Raw genomic sequence first — 17,851 nt, 5'->3', positions numbered from 1 at the left:
TATGCGTTAAGCATTCCATGTCTTGAGACACTCACCAACCCCTACCACAGTCATCTATCCCAAAATACCCTGGACGCTGTGGACAGATCAGTTTCCCCCTTGAAATTTATCTAGTACTGCTGCTCCCAGATAATCCCCACTTCTTTGTCCCCACTTAGTGAGATAAATCCTATGGGGCACCATGGATCTTCCCAACCCCTGCTGCTTTCTTCTCCAGTCCCCCCTCTCTGTGTTTCTAGGGACCCCACTCTAGGCACCTCTATCCTCCCTTATGTATTCCCCCCCCCTTTCCTTTTGAGCCTCAGCTCCCATAAACTCATGTTAACCCCAGAAACCTCTCTCATACCCCCTTAAATATTCTCCATCAAGCTCCAGGCCCCTAGTAGTCCCAGGAACCCTAGCTTCCCCCACTAACCCTCTTCCCCCAGAGAGGTGAGAGGCCTGAGGGTTGGGATGTCTGGTCCTCGTCCTGGGTTTGGGAGACCCTGGGCGGGGAGGGGGGATTAAGAGAGAGCCTGCCCTTCACTTCCCCCACAGTGGCTGCTTCTGTCCCCCCAGGGCTGGGCCAGGCTCCCCACTTCCAGTTTTGCAATCTTGTGCACAGGGTTCTAGCACCACTCAGATCTGACCCAGCCATTCCTCAGTGTTGATGACAGCAGGTTGGCCAGGCCAAATTAGTCAGTTGTGCTGCGACCCCATGTGCCAGGTTGCAAAGCCTGGAGTGTGTAGCTTGGCCCAGCCCCATGGGATAGGAACTGCCACTGCAGGTTGAGTTTTTTGTTTCTTATTTTTTATTCTGTTTCATTATTTTTTGTTTCACATTTGTAAAATATACAGGACTCTGTATATAAATTTATCAAACACCTATTCTAAGATCAGTATAGACAGGAGTTTTAGATTGCTATATTGTCAGTGCCAAGCTCCTGTATTCAAGTATCTTGTAATAGCATAAGGTGCTCTATTGATAACAAAAATATATAAATTCACTAGATAGATGAGATTTACCAGAAACTATAAACTGTTCAGCTCCAGTTTTAGAATGTGTTAAATTGTTTTGCTTTCAGACCCTATCTATATAGAAATTGCATTAAAGCTCAAATGTATATGAATTGAAAATATATATATTTTATATAGGATCAAAGGTACTGTTGTATCGGACCAGTAGGCCTTTATTTTTCACTTTCCCAACTCTTCTCAGTACCTTGCAGTCTGTTTTTCACCCTCCTCTTTCTGCTCAGGTTGCTTTGGACAAAAGGCAAGAGTAATTCTCTCCTGCAATTCAGTTGTCTTGAGTGTTGTCACTTTCTCCTTTTCCTTGTGTTTTCAAGCAACAGTTCTTGGTTTTGTTTTGATGGTTCTCCTATCTGCCCACATTTTCATCAGCACCCTTTTGGAGCTCCACTTTCTAGAGTGGATAAAAATCATGACTAACATTTTTATTATCACTTAATTTTTTTTAAAAAAATTTAAATCAAATTTCTTATTTACATATTGTTAGTTCTTCACTTCCATTTTATGGTCTTAAATTTTCAAAGTTTTAAAGTTTCCTAATTGTTAATAAAATTTCTGATTTTATGTAGTGTTTTTTTTGTTTGTCTTTTTTTTGTTTTGTTTTTACTAAGAAACTTCACACTTAAAATGCTCATCTGTGCTGGAAAAGACAAGCCCAAAGGCCTCATTAATATCCCCTATTATGAGACTATGCAAACACAAAATTGAAAAGCAAGTAGCCTATGCTCTGTGCCTCCTTTGTAAAGAGCTTTGAGATCTACTAGTGAAAAGCGATGTCTAAAAGCTAGATTATATTATTATTTGTGGCCAATATCACCATCCACTCTACTGTACTTCCACAGGTCAAAAGCTGAAATGCTTCAACCATCAGGTTTTGCAGTTTGAAGTCAATGGGACTTACGCTCTAAGCACTCTTTAAAAATCCCACCCTTAGATGCTAAAAGCAGGCTGAAGAGCCTAATTACAGGCTCCAATTTTTGAAAACTTTGGCCTGTATTAAAAAATTGTTGTTGTAAATTACCGGAAGTTTAAATAACTTTTTATTGTTAAAACAAAATTGTTTCACTGTTTGAAGTGACACAGATTTTATGCCGTTACGTGACAGGTTCTTAATAAAAATATACTGAGTCCCTGATGCTGCAAACACTTATTTAACTTTATACAATGGACTATTTCTGTGAGGAAAGTTATGTATCTGTTTAAGTGTTTGCAGGATCAGGGCCTTAATTTTCAATATTTTGATTTTTGCATACAGCAGTTTTACAAAATTATGATGATCTACCGATAGTATTATGAAAAAAAGCTTTCATGTTTTAATATACTATGAATTTTAATTGAAAATTGCAATATCACCAGTTTTCAGATTAGTTTTACAAAGCCTTGACTGGATTTAAATCAATGAAGGCTTTTTTTAATCAAGGTATTTCAGTCATGGTTTAAATCTCTCAATTGTGCTTTGTTTCTTTTCCTTGTCCCCCTCCATTCTTTTCCTCTTTCTTCTTTTGTACTTCCCAGAATGATCTCATTCATTCCCTGCCACTGATTTTTATGACCTTTTCATTGATTCTCATATTTATCTATCCAACTCCAGTTCTCCACTTGCTCTAGTTCATCTTGAATGACATCACTAAACCAAATATAGTAACTTCACATGATGAAAAGTAAACTCCTGATCTTTCCTCGTAAAACTCTGTGCTCTTCCATCCACCTTTTCTGTCACTGCCAATATTACAACATTTTGTCTTCCAGTCTAACTCATTCCTCTTTCTTTAACCACTACAGGGCTCCAAGATATCTTCAGAGTACTTCATTCCTTCTTCTGCACAGTGATTTCCAGGACATTAGTCTGTACTTACATGATCTTTGCAGCCAAGATGGATTGATAATGCAGCTGCTAAGCTCTCTGCTCTAACCAATGCTTTCTCTACTTTGAAAGCTCCCATAATTTCACATCTTCACCTTCTTTTCCACCCTTTCTTATGCTCCACCAAAGTGTCCCCCTTTGTGCCCTGCTTATTTTTCACTTGCTGTTGACTCAGGTCTCTTCTTAAGCCTAGAATAGCCTCTTTGCTATTATATTTAAAGCTTCTTGCCTCTCCTCCATAAAACTTCCAAACCCTCCTTATTGTGAAGCATTTGAACTGAAGTCACACTCTAGTCTGTATGTGTAGTACCTAGTTTCACTTGTGCTGTTAGACTTTAAGCCTTTTATGGGTGAGAGTGGTATCTGTTTGCCACTTGTTTCCTATAGAGAGTGCTGCATCCATAAGTATCTACTGACAAACATTTCTAGAGTGTGTCTTATTGTAGCAGTAGGGCATTGGTTGTAACATGCACTTGGGTTTATGTACTGGGGCACAATCAAGTCTTTATCTTTGTTTTAATTATTGGCTTTTGTCTTAATAGACGTTGTCTTTTGTTTTAGCTGTTTGAAGAATGTTATGACAGTGAAAAGTTTTACATCATGGGAGGGCTTTTTCTGATTTAATGTGGAAGGGTGTTCCAAAGCCTTGGACATTTCTTTTGTTTGTACGTACCAGGGCTAAATTAGCATAAGTGAACCAGATATTCATAACTGCTGTGGCTGGCTCCAGAACAAGAGGCTATTGAGCTAACCTCAGCCTTCCCCACTTGTAGATGAGCTCTAGAAACTTGAAATGGATTGAGTGTAGAGGAGGAGCCAAATTAGGTCATGAAGCATCCCACTTATGAGAGAGGCCACTAATCCATATATCAACTGTAGCCTCTTCCAGAAGTTCTTATTTAGGCCTGGATAGAATTACCATAGTCCAGCTGAAGGTAACGAATGGATATACAAGGGCCAGGTCATAAGAATGGCCATACTAGGTCAGACCAATGGTCCATCTAGCCCAGTATCCTGTCTTGCGATGGTGGCCAGTGCCAGTTGCTTTAGCAAGAATGAGTAGAACAGGGCAATTATTGAGAGATCCATCCCTTGTTGCTTCTGGCAGTCAGAGGTTTGGGGATAACTGAAGGAAGGGGTTATGTTTCTGACCATCTTGGCTAATAGACATTGATGGACCTATCCTCCACAAACTTATATAATTTTTTGAATTATACTTTTGGCCTTCACAACATCCCCTGGCAAGGAGTTCCACAGGTTGACTTAGTGTTGGGTGAAGAAGTACTTCCTAGTGTTAGTTTTAAACCTGCTGTCTGTTAACTTCCTTGGGTGTCTCCTGATTCTTGTGTTATGTGATGGGGTAAATAACATTTCCCTATTCACTTTCTCCACACAATTCATGATTTTATAGATCTGTCATATCCTCCTTACTCGTCTCTTTTCTAAGATGAGTAGTCCAGCCATCCAGGCAGAGTGAATGGCATTTTCTTCCTAGTAGAGTGTATCCAGAATCAGTAACGAGTCCAGAGTGGTTTCAAGGTTGTGCAGAGTCTTAATTATTAGGGCAGATGACTTCAGTTGAGTGTGCAATGGTGGTGCTTCCTAGTTCTTTGTAGTGCATGCATCCTTTAACCAGCTAATATCACTTGCATCTCGCCTAGCTTCAGTTTGAGCCAACTGTTTATCTGTTCTTCAATTTCAGGTATTCCCTGGGATCTAGGAGACTGTGCTATCTGTACTGAATGAAAATATGTAAAACAATGTATGGTTGCTGTAGTGTTGGTATTATAACATGTCTCATCTTGCAAGAAACTGTAGTTGTTGCAACACAAGAGTGAGTTCTATGGGATTTGAAAAAATCAATGATGCAGGTGAAGAGTAACAGCTATTTATGACTTTATAGAGCATATTGAAAAGGCAAGAGAATATTTAGTTTAACTTTGTTCTGATAGCTTCTGCCAGGACATACATATAAGTCAGCAGTATATGGGAGGGAGTGGGGGGAGAGTTAAGAATTTCAGCATAGGCTTTACCCCACAAGAAGGTCACTTAGTGCCATTTCTGGGTTATGACCTGGCTTCAAACTAGAGTGGATGCTTGGTATTGCTTGGTATTGGTAAACCCACTGCCACCTTTTCAATAATCTTGCAGAAAAACAAAAGGATTGGGATGGGATGCTAGTGAGTGAGGTCAGCTGTGGGTTTTTGAGCTTGGATTTCTCATGTATTTCAAGGTGTTCATAAAATTCCTCTCTCAGAAAGTCATTGTCTGTTTTTGTTCGCATTGGGCAAAGATTCTCTTTTCACTCACCGTTCAGGGGACATAGACTCAGGAAATGGGGGGTGGCGGTAGAACAAATTTCTTTAATGTTACTAGTTCCCTCATTTGTCAAAATGGGCTGAATTTTAACAGTGTGTGTTCTCCAAGTTTCTTTCCATCTCAAGGATGTTTAACTCCAGGCTGAAGAGGTCCTGTCTGATTTGCTTGACCATCAGCAAAATAGGGGTTGCCACAGGTAGTAAAGTGGGAGAAGGGGAGCTATCTGTCCTTTGTTAGACACTCCCCATGGCTCATGAAGCGCCAGTTGAGCTCCTCCCAGAGGCTGGCAGGTAATCCGTCAATATAGTAGCCAGAAACTTTCCCCCTTCCCTGCAATGGAACAGGTGACCAACAGGGGAGCTGCTGAGCAGCTGCAGCAAGTAAGGGACAACAGCTGCTCTGAGCACTCTTGGCTTTCAAACTAGAGCTGCTCCTGGGGCTGCCAGGGAAATGGTGTGAGGCAGCTTGGGAGATGGCACTGCCTAGCTCCTGCCAGCAGTGATGAAGCTGGTTCAAACAACTGAGTTTAAAAATCACAGAGCAGGTTAAGTAAAATGCTTTGAGTTTATAATGCAGTACAGTTATTTTGAACATAGTACTGTAGTTCCCCAGGGCCATAATTAAGAGCTTTGAAGACCACAGATTGGATATCACTGATGATGATGAATGATTAATTCACAAATTGTAAACTCTGCTTCTAGCCTTTTCTATTGTGAAGTTTTCCTTTTAACTTATGCTTTCTCTGTGTTAAATTGTTGTGCATGTAATAGCTTTAAAGATAGGGCACTTTCGGATTATGATTTTAATGTCTGCAAACATCTTTTATAGTAAAAACATCTTAGTCCTTGAAGTGAAGTATGTACATGAAAATTTCTGAGACTATTCACAAAAAGAAAAGGAGGACTCGTGGCACCTTAGAGACTAACAAATTTATTTGAGCATAAGCTTTCGTGAGCTACAGCTCTGTAGCTCACGAAAGCTTATGCTCAAATAAATTTTAGTCTCTAAGGTGCCACGAGTCCTCCTTTTCTTTTTGCGGATACAGACTAACACGGCTGCTACTCTGAAACTTGAGAGTATTTAGTACTTTTAATGTACATCAGGGGTCTCAAACTCAGTTTACCTTAGGGCCAGTGTCAGTCCTCAAATCCTCTCAGCAGGCCAATAATGTCACTCATGCTGCCCAGAACCAGCCCCGTCCCCACCTGCGTAAGGCTCTGGGAGCGAGTTTTGGTGGGGGAGGAGATCTGGGGTATGGGATTGGGGTGCAGGCTCTGGGAGGGAGTTTGGGTGCAGAAAGGGTGAGAGGTTGGGCTCTGGGAGGGAGTTTGGGTGGGGAAGGAGGTCTGGGGTGAAGTTTGGGTGCTGGGTGCAGGCTCTGGGCTGGGGCAGGGGAGCAGGAGGAGGAGGTGGGGTTGCAGGCTCTGGGAGGGAATTTGTGGGTGGGAGGGGGTATGTGGGAAAGGGGAGGCAGCAAGCTCTGGGAGGGAGTTTGGGAGCGGGAGGGGGTGTGTGGGGTGGGGGTGCAGGCTCTGGGAGGGGGTTGGAGGGCGTGGCACCCACCTGGGACTCCAAGGTGGTGTGGGCCAGGGGGCCTCCACGTGCTGCTGCCCCCAGATACCATCTTTGCAGCTTCCCATTGGCTACAGGGCCGCTTGGGGTGGGGGCAGCATGTGGAGACACAGCCCCGCCCTGGGGCCGGCACACATGTGGAGCGAGCAGGCAGAAGCCACTCAGCTCCACTGCGCTGCCAGTGATGTGTGGAGCCCCTGGCGATTGTAAATCTCCTGGAGGGCGCGGGGGGGAGGGGGGGCGGGGGGAGTGCCCGGGGGCGGCAGGCAGGGCCAAGGGAAAGACCCGGTCCCAAAATTGCTGGAGCCCTACAGGCCACATTGGGAAGGTTTTCGGGCCGCAGATGGCCCGCGAACCAGGAGTTTGAGACTCCTGATTTACATCATGTTAATGTTTTAAAATCCCTTTCAAATGCCAGTGCAACATTTTATAGAAAAGACTTCTGGTAGCAATGTACCTTCCGGTACTCTTATCAGCTACTTCTCAGGAAAAGGCTTTTGAGAGAGTTAAAGGTTAAACACAAAGTTCAAACACTCTGGCATACTCAAACATGGCAGGAAGCGGAGGTGATGATTATGCTAACACAAAAATCACAAGAATGGAAAATTGTATATTAATATTACACATGAGAATACAAAGATTTGAAGAAAATTGAGAACTTGCAAGGCATGGAGGTGGGGAAAGGTAACCTTACATACTGTACTGGGTTGTTACTCCAATCTCTTTTTGTTAGCATTAGTACTATTAGCAAAAGATAACAGTACTAATGCTAACAGAGTTAATAATTTAGGCTCTGATCATGTGGAGTTCGGTTGACTTCCGGGGTGCTCCATGTGGGTTCCATCATCATTGCTTCCATTGTTCTCAGTGCAGGACTGGTGCTTTAACTGGCAAATGAGATATCAGACTGGGAAATTGTTAGAAACACCTGGTACTTCCTTACATTTTATAGGACACTTTTACTGGAATGTGTGCAAGAGTACACCCAGAAGAAGCCAGCCTAACTCTAAACAAGAAACCAAGAGAGCAGGAGCTAATTTTACTTAGGACTTATGTAAACAAATATGAAGAACGTTAACTGACCAGTCTCAGTTACATGGCTTAAGAAAAGCTTCGTTTCCTAGTTTTTCACTGGATTAGGGTTAGTAATGCTAGACTTAATACAAGCTATTTGAAGGTATGGGGAAAATCAGGAATACTTTTTACATCCTAGAAAACTAGTTTTGGATTTTAGAAGGAAGGCAAAGGAGTTCATATGCTGCTTTATAAATTTATAGCAAAACATTTAGGCATGTGAGTGCATTACTTAAGCATATGCTTAATGTTCTGCTGGATTAGGACCTTAGTCATATAGGGTTTTAAAAAGCACCTAGGTGATTTAGGAGTAAAAATCTCAGACTTTCAATGGGACTTGTATTCCATAACTCCCTGTAATATTGATGGGTACAACTTGAATACATCTACTGAATATTCATGAAATTATATTTGAATTATAACTTTTTTTTTTAGCTTAAGTGCTGGTGAAATGTTAGATTGGTGGCCTTGGAACCAAACTCCTTTTCCAAAGAAGAGGAATAGTATAGGACTTGGACAACTGTCATGCCACTCTTGAAGGATCTCTTTAGATGTAGTATGGTAGTTCATTGTCTCTCTAAGAATGCCAGTAGTAATAATGGCATTGTGAGTTAGTTGCCCCTGAGCAGTGGAAACACAGCTGCTAAATCATGTCACATAGTCCACCAAACTGCCATCTGATGGTAACCACTTTTGCCTACTACCAACCTGAATTGGATTAGAACTAATATTAATTTATTTAAGTGGAATGTTTCTATAGCATAATATAATGGTGGTGATTTTTTTACAATTGAAAGTGTTCTACTGTGATTTTTAGCCTGGATTCAAGTCAAACTTATATCTGCTACATGTTCATATTCTGGGTTTTTTTTTAAGAAAACAATAGAGCGTCTTATTAATACAATTACTAATTTTGAACTAGTGTTCTGCAGAAAAAATATATTATGAAACTCAATATTGTAAACCATCCTGTAGTTTATGTTGGATTTTCAACAAAGGATATACAGGAATCAGAAGTGGAATAGTTTTGTAAGCCAAAAATTAGAGGATGAAGTTTTGAAGCACACGTTTTTCTCTTGTTAAATCCAGTATACTGACAAGTACAACAACCCCTCTGCACTTTGGCCCCAGTTCTGCCAAGCCTTAAGGCCTAGGCTTAGTCGCACTGTCTTCAGTGGAACTAATCACATACTTCAAGTTCAGTATGTGAATAAATCTTAGCATGATTGGGGTCCTTGAACTGTTCAGACTTATGTGCAGTTTCAGAAATATTTGTTTTAAAATCCCATTACTGTTTAAAACCTTAACCTTTCTTCAGCTGTGGGTATTATAAAGTCAGTTCTAGATTCTGGATCATCTCATCAACCATTCATCTGCTGTTCTTCTGTATTCTCTTAAAAATGTAATAGGAAACAATTTTCTGTGAAGACTCTCTAATAGTTTTATTTAGCAGATCTCAAATATGGGCTTTTGAAACTTCATTCTCTACCTTGTTGGAAAAAATGGGTATAATTTTTCTTGTTTCAGTTTCTGTGGAGTCTCTGCAGAGAATAGAGTTTCAACCTGTTTTGACAGGAAATCCGCTACCAATGTTTGCTTTTTATAGACCTCCCATTTTTCTGGTCTGCCTATACTTTTTAGCAAACAGTTAAGTTGTAATTGTGCCCATAGTGTGACACAGTTTTCTAGGGGGTATAAAAGGTGAAATTTAGGAGATAGGATACCCCTATATCCTAAAGCTGCTGCTTTATTTAAATGAAAATATACCTGGTGCTAAGTGTGGCCAAATTATGGACACAATTTATGTAACAGCCATTCTTGATCTTGCCATTATTTAGTTATCTTTGCAGAAGGGAAAAATCTCCCCCCTCTGAAATGATCCCGGGAACTTGTGTGTGAACTCTTTAATAGTATGGAGACTAGATGAGGCTGTCTTAAGGACTACCATACACCCGTTTCCACGGTTAGTCACAGCAGCAGCATATACCATGTCTCTGACCTGAGATGTTGACCTGTAAATTGTACACTGCTTGAGCAAATACTAGTTTCACAGTAAAGTCTTTTATCTGTTTTTTTTTTTTTAATAAGGTGACCCATCACCATGGTATTTCATTTCCTTCCAAGTTTCTGCTTGCTAAAAGCTTAAGTTTCATTCGCCATCTTTAAATTCATTGCCATATTTCTCAGTTCTTAAGTATTCCTAGTACGTTCACTTTTTTAATGGTGGGCTGGCAGTGATAAAAATTAGATTTATTTTTCTCTGACTTAAAGTGAATAAAACTGTGGACTAGTGTACATGGTGACAAGGGTTTAGTGGCATACAGAAATTGGAAGCTGTAGATAATCACACCCAAGCAGGTGATCCCAAATATAAATATGTAATTAAAAATGTGACTACAAGTACCTCACATCTTGCCATGATGCGTGTGTGTGTAGATATAGATGATGTCAGTAGATCTCTCCTCCCTTTCCCCCCACCCCAGTATAACTAGGGGGAGAGAGACTACCTGATGACTTTTAGACAAGGATATAAACAGTGGAAAAAAATGGATGACAACATTCTAATAAACTTTTAAAGTAAACTTCACCATGTTGCTCAGTAGAGTAGTCTGAAAGCTCCCATTGGTGAAAAAATTTATATACCTAAACTTAATTGTACAGAGTTGAGATGCTAATTAAAATTGGTATTTTTAATCTGTACTGTCCCTGACAAAGTATAGAAGCATAATGCAAGACTATAAATGCTTCCCATCCTGCTTTAAAATGTATTTACATCAGGCAAGCTTTCGTATGTGAATTTTTAATGTTGGTTTTACTTGGATTTTTAGACCACTATTCCAAAAGGATGGAAACTTGCTTGCTTACAGTGTCATATTTAAGAGCCAGTGACTTTCCTGGCTCCTGAGCATAAAAGCAGAAGAGGATGATGGAATGGTCTGTAAGTGAGATGGAACAGCAAAAGATGAAGCAGACAAAATGGGAACAGTGGTCAGCAGTATAAATAAAGACTCAGAGCTGATTTTCCAAAAAAACACATGATGGTATCACAAATCAATGCCAAAGATTTTAGTTTTGAGTTTATATAGTGTGTGCATAACTACTTATAGCTGTACATGAATACTTAATCTTCCTCACCGTTTAATAGTAATCAAGAGTGAAAGATTTCTGATTTTTGGCTGAAATTGGTGTGCTTTGTACAAGATTTTCACATATAAAGATGGCTGCCCAGAAGCCCCTCATCTGCATTTCCTTTCCCTAAACATGTTTCAGAGGGGTATTTGTTAGTCTGTATAAGTAAAAGCAATGTGGCATCCTTGTGGCACCTAACAAATTTATTTGGGCATAAGCTTTTGTGGGCTATAACCTACGTTGTTTTCCCTAAACAGAGTATGATAAGCTATCTCAGACAGTCGGGCTGCTGACAAATAACCTTTTTTAACTGCAAAAGACCTATTTGTTAAAAGTGAGAAGAAATGTAAATCTGTTATCTAACCCTTTGTGCAAATTACTGAAAGAATCTTTGATTATCCTATGCTGATCTTGTGTAAACTAATAGGCATGCTGTTCTACCAGTATTTAACACACACATACCAAGGTTCTCAACTCAGGGTATATAAAAACTTAAGTACTTAATAGTTGTATTTCAAAGAAATGTATAAAAGTTACTCCTGTGGTGGGGAAAAAACACTTGATCTTAATTTGACTTGTTCCTATGTGGAACCTCCTTTCCTGAAAATTCTTCTAGTAGTTGAAGCTGTGCTCAAAATGTACAGAGCAGTTTTATAACCAGTGAAAGTAAACTTTTTGTTTTAGTCATTGTTTTTGTTTTGCAGTGTAATGTTCAGGCTCAGAAATGCCTTATGTGGATCGTCAGAATCGCATTTGTGGTTTCCTAGACATTGAAGAAAATGAGAACAGTGGGAAGTTTCTGCGGAGGTACTTTATCCTGGACACTAGGGAAGACAATTTGGTATGGTACATGGATAATCCACAGGTATGACAACATCTGGAATAAAATTGTGGAAGTTACCAGAAGTCAAATATTTTTTTGACCTAAAGCAAATCTATTGTATACATGAAAGAGGGTTTCAGAATGAATTTCATCAAATTTGCAGCTCTAAATAAAAGCTTTTACATAAAATATTATCAAAAAGAAAAGGAGTACTTGTGGCACCTTAGAGACTGACCAATTTATTTGAGCATGAGCTTTCGTGAGCTACAGCTCACTTCATCAGATGTTTACCGTGGAAACTGCAGCAGACCTGAATGCAGTTTCCACGGTAAACATCTGATGAAGTGAGCTGTAGCTCACGAAAGCTCATGCTCAAATAAATTGGTTAGCCTCTAAGGTGCCACAAGTACTCCTTTTCTTTTTGCGAATACAGACTAACACGGCTGTTCCTCTGAAACCTGTCATAAAATATTATGTAGCTAAAGCATTTGTGTCCCACTTCCTCGATTAGACTACTCTGTGAAACTCTTTATTTGTAGGGGGAAAACTGTAATTAATGTTTCACAGTTTAAATAATTTTGTTAGCATTTGGAGTTCACAGTCACACCTGGAAAATTCAAGCAGATCTTGAATTCAGTATAACATGCATTGTAGTGGCATAGATAAGGGATTTGAAATACAGGTATAAGTTCAGAAAACTCCTGAAATCAAATCCAACTTGTATTGGATAATACAGTATACAGCATGCACATCTATCATTATCAGTAAGTACTTAAGCATGGTGCCTTTTCTCTATGTTGAACAAGTTTGGTTTTCTTATTTTTGTTTTCTTTTTTTGGTCTGTGAACCAGGACCAAGGCTTGGGGAAACTTTAAAGCTCAGATATAAAAACTGTTAAAACTTCAGTTTCACAGCACTTCTCAGTTTTTACAGAACTAACATCCACTAACTAAAATACTTTTCAGTATTTTTAACTATACCATTGCTTTTTAAATTACACTCTTGATTACCCTCTTGCTTTTCTCAACTGAAATTCTACTATATTTTAAAATAAAATATCTCATGTTAGAATTATAGGTTAGTGCTTTATGCAGTTACACCAGTTTTCTGCTTCCTATCTCTAATGGTCTGAAACCACAGCCCCTAAAATCAAGTTATAAGTGGTGTGAGAGAGGAAGGGCAAGTTGTTAACAAGAACTAATTAGATTACATTTTTAAGGCTTGTTTTGCAAATTAATAGGGCTAGAAATAAATGACATACAACCACAAAAATAAGGAAATAGGATGTAACTTTCAGAACTAGTCCTCATAGTTAAAAATATTTTATTTGAGATCTGAATTATTGCGTAAGAGCAACCATTCCAAACTCTGGGCATGCTTGGCAAACTATTAGAAATACAATTAGTACGTAACACTCTTTCCAAAACTCAGTGTGTGTGCTACCCTGGGAATAATGTGAGTATAGCCAAAAAACAGTGAAATGTCCTACCAGTGACCCCTTCCGTTATACCAGTGAAATTCTAACTCATGTACTTCTGCTGACTGCAACTGTGGCAGTGTCTCCTGAAGAAAAAGGTAGTCTCTTTAAATAGGTAGGTTCCAAAACCATTTATATCTTCATTGGTCAAAACCAATACCTCAGAATCAATCCAGGAAACAGTAGGCAGCTACTACAGATGAGATATATTCTATTTGCTCACTAAATGACTCACTGTTTCACAAGCAGTCTACCAGATTCTGCATCAGCTACATTTTCTGGATCGATCCAAGATGTGTTCCCATGGAGAGTATATTGCAGTTGTCTGATATCAGACTGACAAAGACATGGATTAGAGTTGCAAGAGGAGCATCTGAAATAAATGAGGATGAGAGAAGCTGATCTTCCCCTGGCTTCTTACTTTTCTAATTGTTTGAAGTTTTTAACCAGATCCCCAGATTGCAAACCCAATACATAAAATCATAGAAGACTAGGGTTGGAAGAGACCTCAGGAGGTCATCTAGTCCAACCCCCTGCTCAAAGCGGGACCAGTCCCAACTAAATCATCCCAGCCAGGGCTTTGTCAAGCCTGGCCTTAAAAATCTCTAAGGATGGAGATTCCACCACCTCCCTAGGTAACCCATTCTAGTGCTTCACCACCCCCCTAGTGAAATAGTTTTCCTAATATCCAACCTAGACCTCCCCCACTGCTCCTTGTTCTGTCATCTGCCACCACTGAGAACAGCCTACCTCTATCCTCTTTGGAACCCCCCTTCAGGTAGTTGAAGGCTGCTATCAAATCCTTCTTCTGGCAATGGATGATGCTGAGCTAATGCCACTGGAGTTGTCCCTGGACCTTAAAACTGTTGGTCCCTTAAAGTAGCGTTGGCGCAGGTTTAGGACTTCTTATAATTGAAGTACTGCGTCTTTAGGCTATTGCATTTTTCAATTTTAATACTTGCCTTTCTTAATGAGGTGTTGATGTTTATTTGGAAACTACTTGCAATCCTTAGATGAAAGGTGTTACGTAAGTGCAAAATACTAAATTCTTAACTCTGCTTCCATATTTTCAAGATGCACACATCTTGATGCATTGTGTATCCATATACACCTCTACCCCGATAAAACACGGTCCTCAGGAGACAAAAAAATCTTGCCGTGTTATAGGTGAGACCATGTTCTAGAGAACTTGCTTTGCCTCCCCGTTCCTTGTTTCCTGACCACCCCACCTCCTACCCAACCTCCCTGTCCCCTGACTGTTCCGACCCCTATCCACATCCCCCACCACCTGACAGGCAGTCACTGGCAGCAGCGGGAAGTGGAGCAATGCGGCCCCAGCCTGTGCCACTTCCCAGATGCGGCGCTCCGCTTCCCGCCGAAAGTGAGGGTGGGGAAAGGATGCCCCCTGTACTCACCTGCTGCGGGAATATGTTGAAATTTTCAGCAGTCTTAGTACCAAATGTTTTTACCAACCTCATCTGTAGAAGATTAGTTACAAACATTGTAGTTTAACCTTCGCTCATGCCCACCTCCAAAAAAAGTTTTCATTTGTCTCTTTAAAAAAAATCTAAATCAATAATGGGATTTCTGTACGTTAAAAAAAAAGACGAATACATACTTTAAATTTTGCTTCATTTTTGTCCCAAGACCAATAATCCTGGGATTTGTGATACTTGGTAGGAAATAATTGCATCATATGTTAAAATGTTGTGTGAAATGTTTTGGTGACAGTTGTGTTAAGTCTCATTGAGAAGCATGAGATCTTAAACTTGGCCTTTAGAAGATTAATACAGAAGCAAGATTTTTAGGCATGTTTTAAAATGAAATTTTTACTTCTGCTTAACACTCACAAAAAACTTCATTGAAGTCACTGGAACTACTTGCATACATGAGCATCTGGGATTAAGTCTGGGAGCTCAACTTAAATTCCAGCTGATTTAATTCTCTTTAGTTTTAGTTATTACTTGTGGATGTTAATTGCAAAACTTAGTCTATTCTATTAAAATAACCAGTGTGGATGTGCAAGGGTAAGAGAGTGAGTGACAGCATAAATTAGAAAAGACTATCTTGAGTGAGAATTTGTGGTGGGAGGAGAATAAATATAGGGAAATGTGTACATGACAAACATGGCTTCATTCCCTCTTTTTTCCCAAAATAGGTCATGACGTAGCTTTTCTTGTTAGTTACTTTCTTTTTGTCCGTACCTATGTATTTTTAACATAAACTGTCCTATTATGGAACAGAAGTGAAGTGAAACTGAAGATAAGAAGGAATGATAAAATAAAGAGATGCACAGCAAGTTTCACTGGAAACAAATTAAATAGAAAGTTGACCATATTTTACCACTGAATGCAGTAAAACGTACATAATTGTTTTGCTCCTTTAAATTGCAATTCCCAACTATAGACTTGCTATGAAAAATAACACAAATACGTGTTAATATGCTAATAGGCCAGTGCGTGGTACTTGTTGCTGTTTCTAGTATCAAGAGACTGTCACAATCCAAACTGCAATCAGGCTTGTAGACTTAACATTGCTGGTAAGGAACTTGTACACCTTCCATTTTCCTCCAGTTGACTTAATATCCGAGTCTCTTGCAACAATACTAATGTATTTTAGAAAGTACTGTTACATAAGGAAAGCATTCTTGGAGGTAGCTGAATGTCCCTTTTCTATCAAAATATGTAAGATGCCATCATCTTGACTCAACATCTGTTAAGGAACAAGTGTGCTTTTAGGAGCATTTCCTGGTTACAAATCTGCAAGAATTCTTTTTCTTATAGTAAAATGCATAAATCTCTGAAACAATTAACACCAGCATTATTTCCAACAACCATTCAGTTTTAGTTGATTACCAGATGTTTGTTTAATAAATGAAACCAAATAGTTTAAATCCTGTTAAAGCATACATTGTGTTGGATGTTGTATTGTGAATGCAAGTGTATAGAATTTTTTTTGTTCATGAAGCTTAGATTAGATTCATGATGCATGTATATATAGAACGTGTTATGTGGTAGGAGGATAATTTAGTTTCATGCCATATTATTTTGCTTTTTTTTTTTAATAGAACCTTCCCTCTGGCTCTCCACCTGTTGGAGCTATTAAACTTACCTACATTTCAAAGGTATGTCAGTTGACCTATAAGTGATATACTTCTTGTCTATGTGTAAGATTGTAATTCTATCAGTAGATTTTGGTGATACTAGCAGCTATGATTTTATGAAATTGCCAGAACTCCTTACTGAATAATTTTAATTGACGAGAGTTAAGACACAAGCTGGAAGAAGGATGAAAAGATTAGAAAACATATCTTATAGACTCAAGGAACTCAAACAATTTAGATTAACAAGGAGAAGGTTATGTGGGGGAGGGGTGACTCGATTAGTCTGTAAGTATGTACATGGAGAACAAATATTTGATGGGCTCTTCAGTATAGCAGATAAAGGTATAACCAGAACCAGTGTCTGGACATTGAAGCAAGACAAATTCAGACTGGAAATAAGGCATGAATTTTTAATGGGGGTAATTAACCACTGGAACAATTTATCAAGAATTGTGGTTGATTCTGTGTCACAGGCAACTTTTAAATCAAGATTGGATTTTTTCTGAAAGTTATGCTCTAGTTCAAGCAGGAATTTATTCAGGGACATCCTGTGCCCTGTGTTGTTCAGAAGGTCAGACTAGATGGTCACAGTGGTCTCATCTGGCCTTACCTGTGAAATTACAGGTAGTAGATTTGTGGGGTATATCTGATGATATACTAGGGGGGGGAATTAATGTGGTTACTGCTCCTGAAGTTTCAAGAAACATTAAAAGCACTAGAGCTAGTCAAAGCAGTAGGGAATGCAGAAACCCGTCTAGGTGTTCTTTTTAACCGGCTTCTTGGTGATACTTGTCTAGATTTGCTTCCAAAAAATTAAATTCCAGCTATTCGTCCTTGTATGTAATAGAATTAGCGTTCTAAACTGTGGATTCAGGTTGAACTCTAATTTGAACCTATTAATCTGTGTTCCAATTTGCCTCTGAGAAACTGAAGCCATTTACAAAGGAAAGAATACTCATTTAATATGATAGTTTGCAGATCGTATAATCTCTTAAAGAGCAACGCAGGAAACTTCTAGAAACAATTTAATCAGAAACTAAATACTTGTAGGGGTGCAAAAATTCATAGAAAATGGAGCAGAAGGAAGCAAATTTTGAGGTTAGGTTGATAGAAAATATTACAATGTCCTGTAAGAAATAAAGAATGGGAAAATGAAATTGCCTTCTCTTGTCCATACATCTCATTCCTGTTCTTCCTTTCTCCAATTATTTTGATACCTTTACTTTCCTTTTTTACTATCTTCTACGATCCATTCTGCAATCTTCTTGTCTTCTGGTTAACTTTGGGTGACATTGGGTCATAAGGGTAGGTAGATGTCCAGGGACGCTACCACCGATGTGCTTACAACTATCATCATTCATCTCGTATTTGCTTAATTTGCCCTAAATTACACAGCTCTTCTTGAAATTTCAAGTCCTAAATCTGAAAAGGTGCACAAATCAGGTTTGGGTTGAAGGAATGTTACGGTGATGAGACACT

General features: G+C 39.3%; 1 protein-coding gene across 5 annotated transcripts in view; it reads left to right on the top strand.

Moving 5' to 3' along the window:
- The window catches only part of PLEKHA1 (pleckstrin homology domain containing A1), a 90,111-nt gene that overhangs the window by 15,630 nt on the left and 56,630 nt on the right, over nucleotides 1–17,851 (top strand). For all 5 annotated transcript variants that reach the window (XM_048858946.2, XM_048858951.2, XM_048858950.2 and 2 more), the window contains 2 exons: nucleotides 11,674–11,834; nucleotides 16,337–16,393. In XM_048858946.2, the coding sequence (XP_048714903.1) occupies nucleotides 11,694–11,834; nucleotides 16,337–16,393 (198 nt within the window). In that variant the 5' untranslated portion in view covers nucleotides 11,674–11,693. The remainder of the gene's footprint in view (nucleotides 1–11,673; nucleotides 11,835–16,336; nucleotides 16,394–17,851) is intronic.

This window comes from Caretta caretta, chromosome 7, assembly GCF_965140235.1.
Source record: "Caretta caretta isolate rCarCar2 chromosome 7, rCarCar1.hap1, whole genome shotgun sequence".
NCBI classification, from domain to species: Eukaryota; Metazoa; Chordata; order Testudines; family Cheloniidae; genus Caretta; species Caretta caretta.
This window is presented reverse-complemented; position numbering and strand designations above follow the sequence as displayed.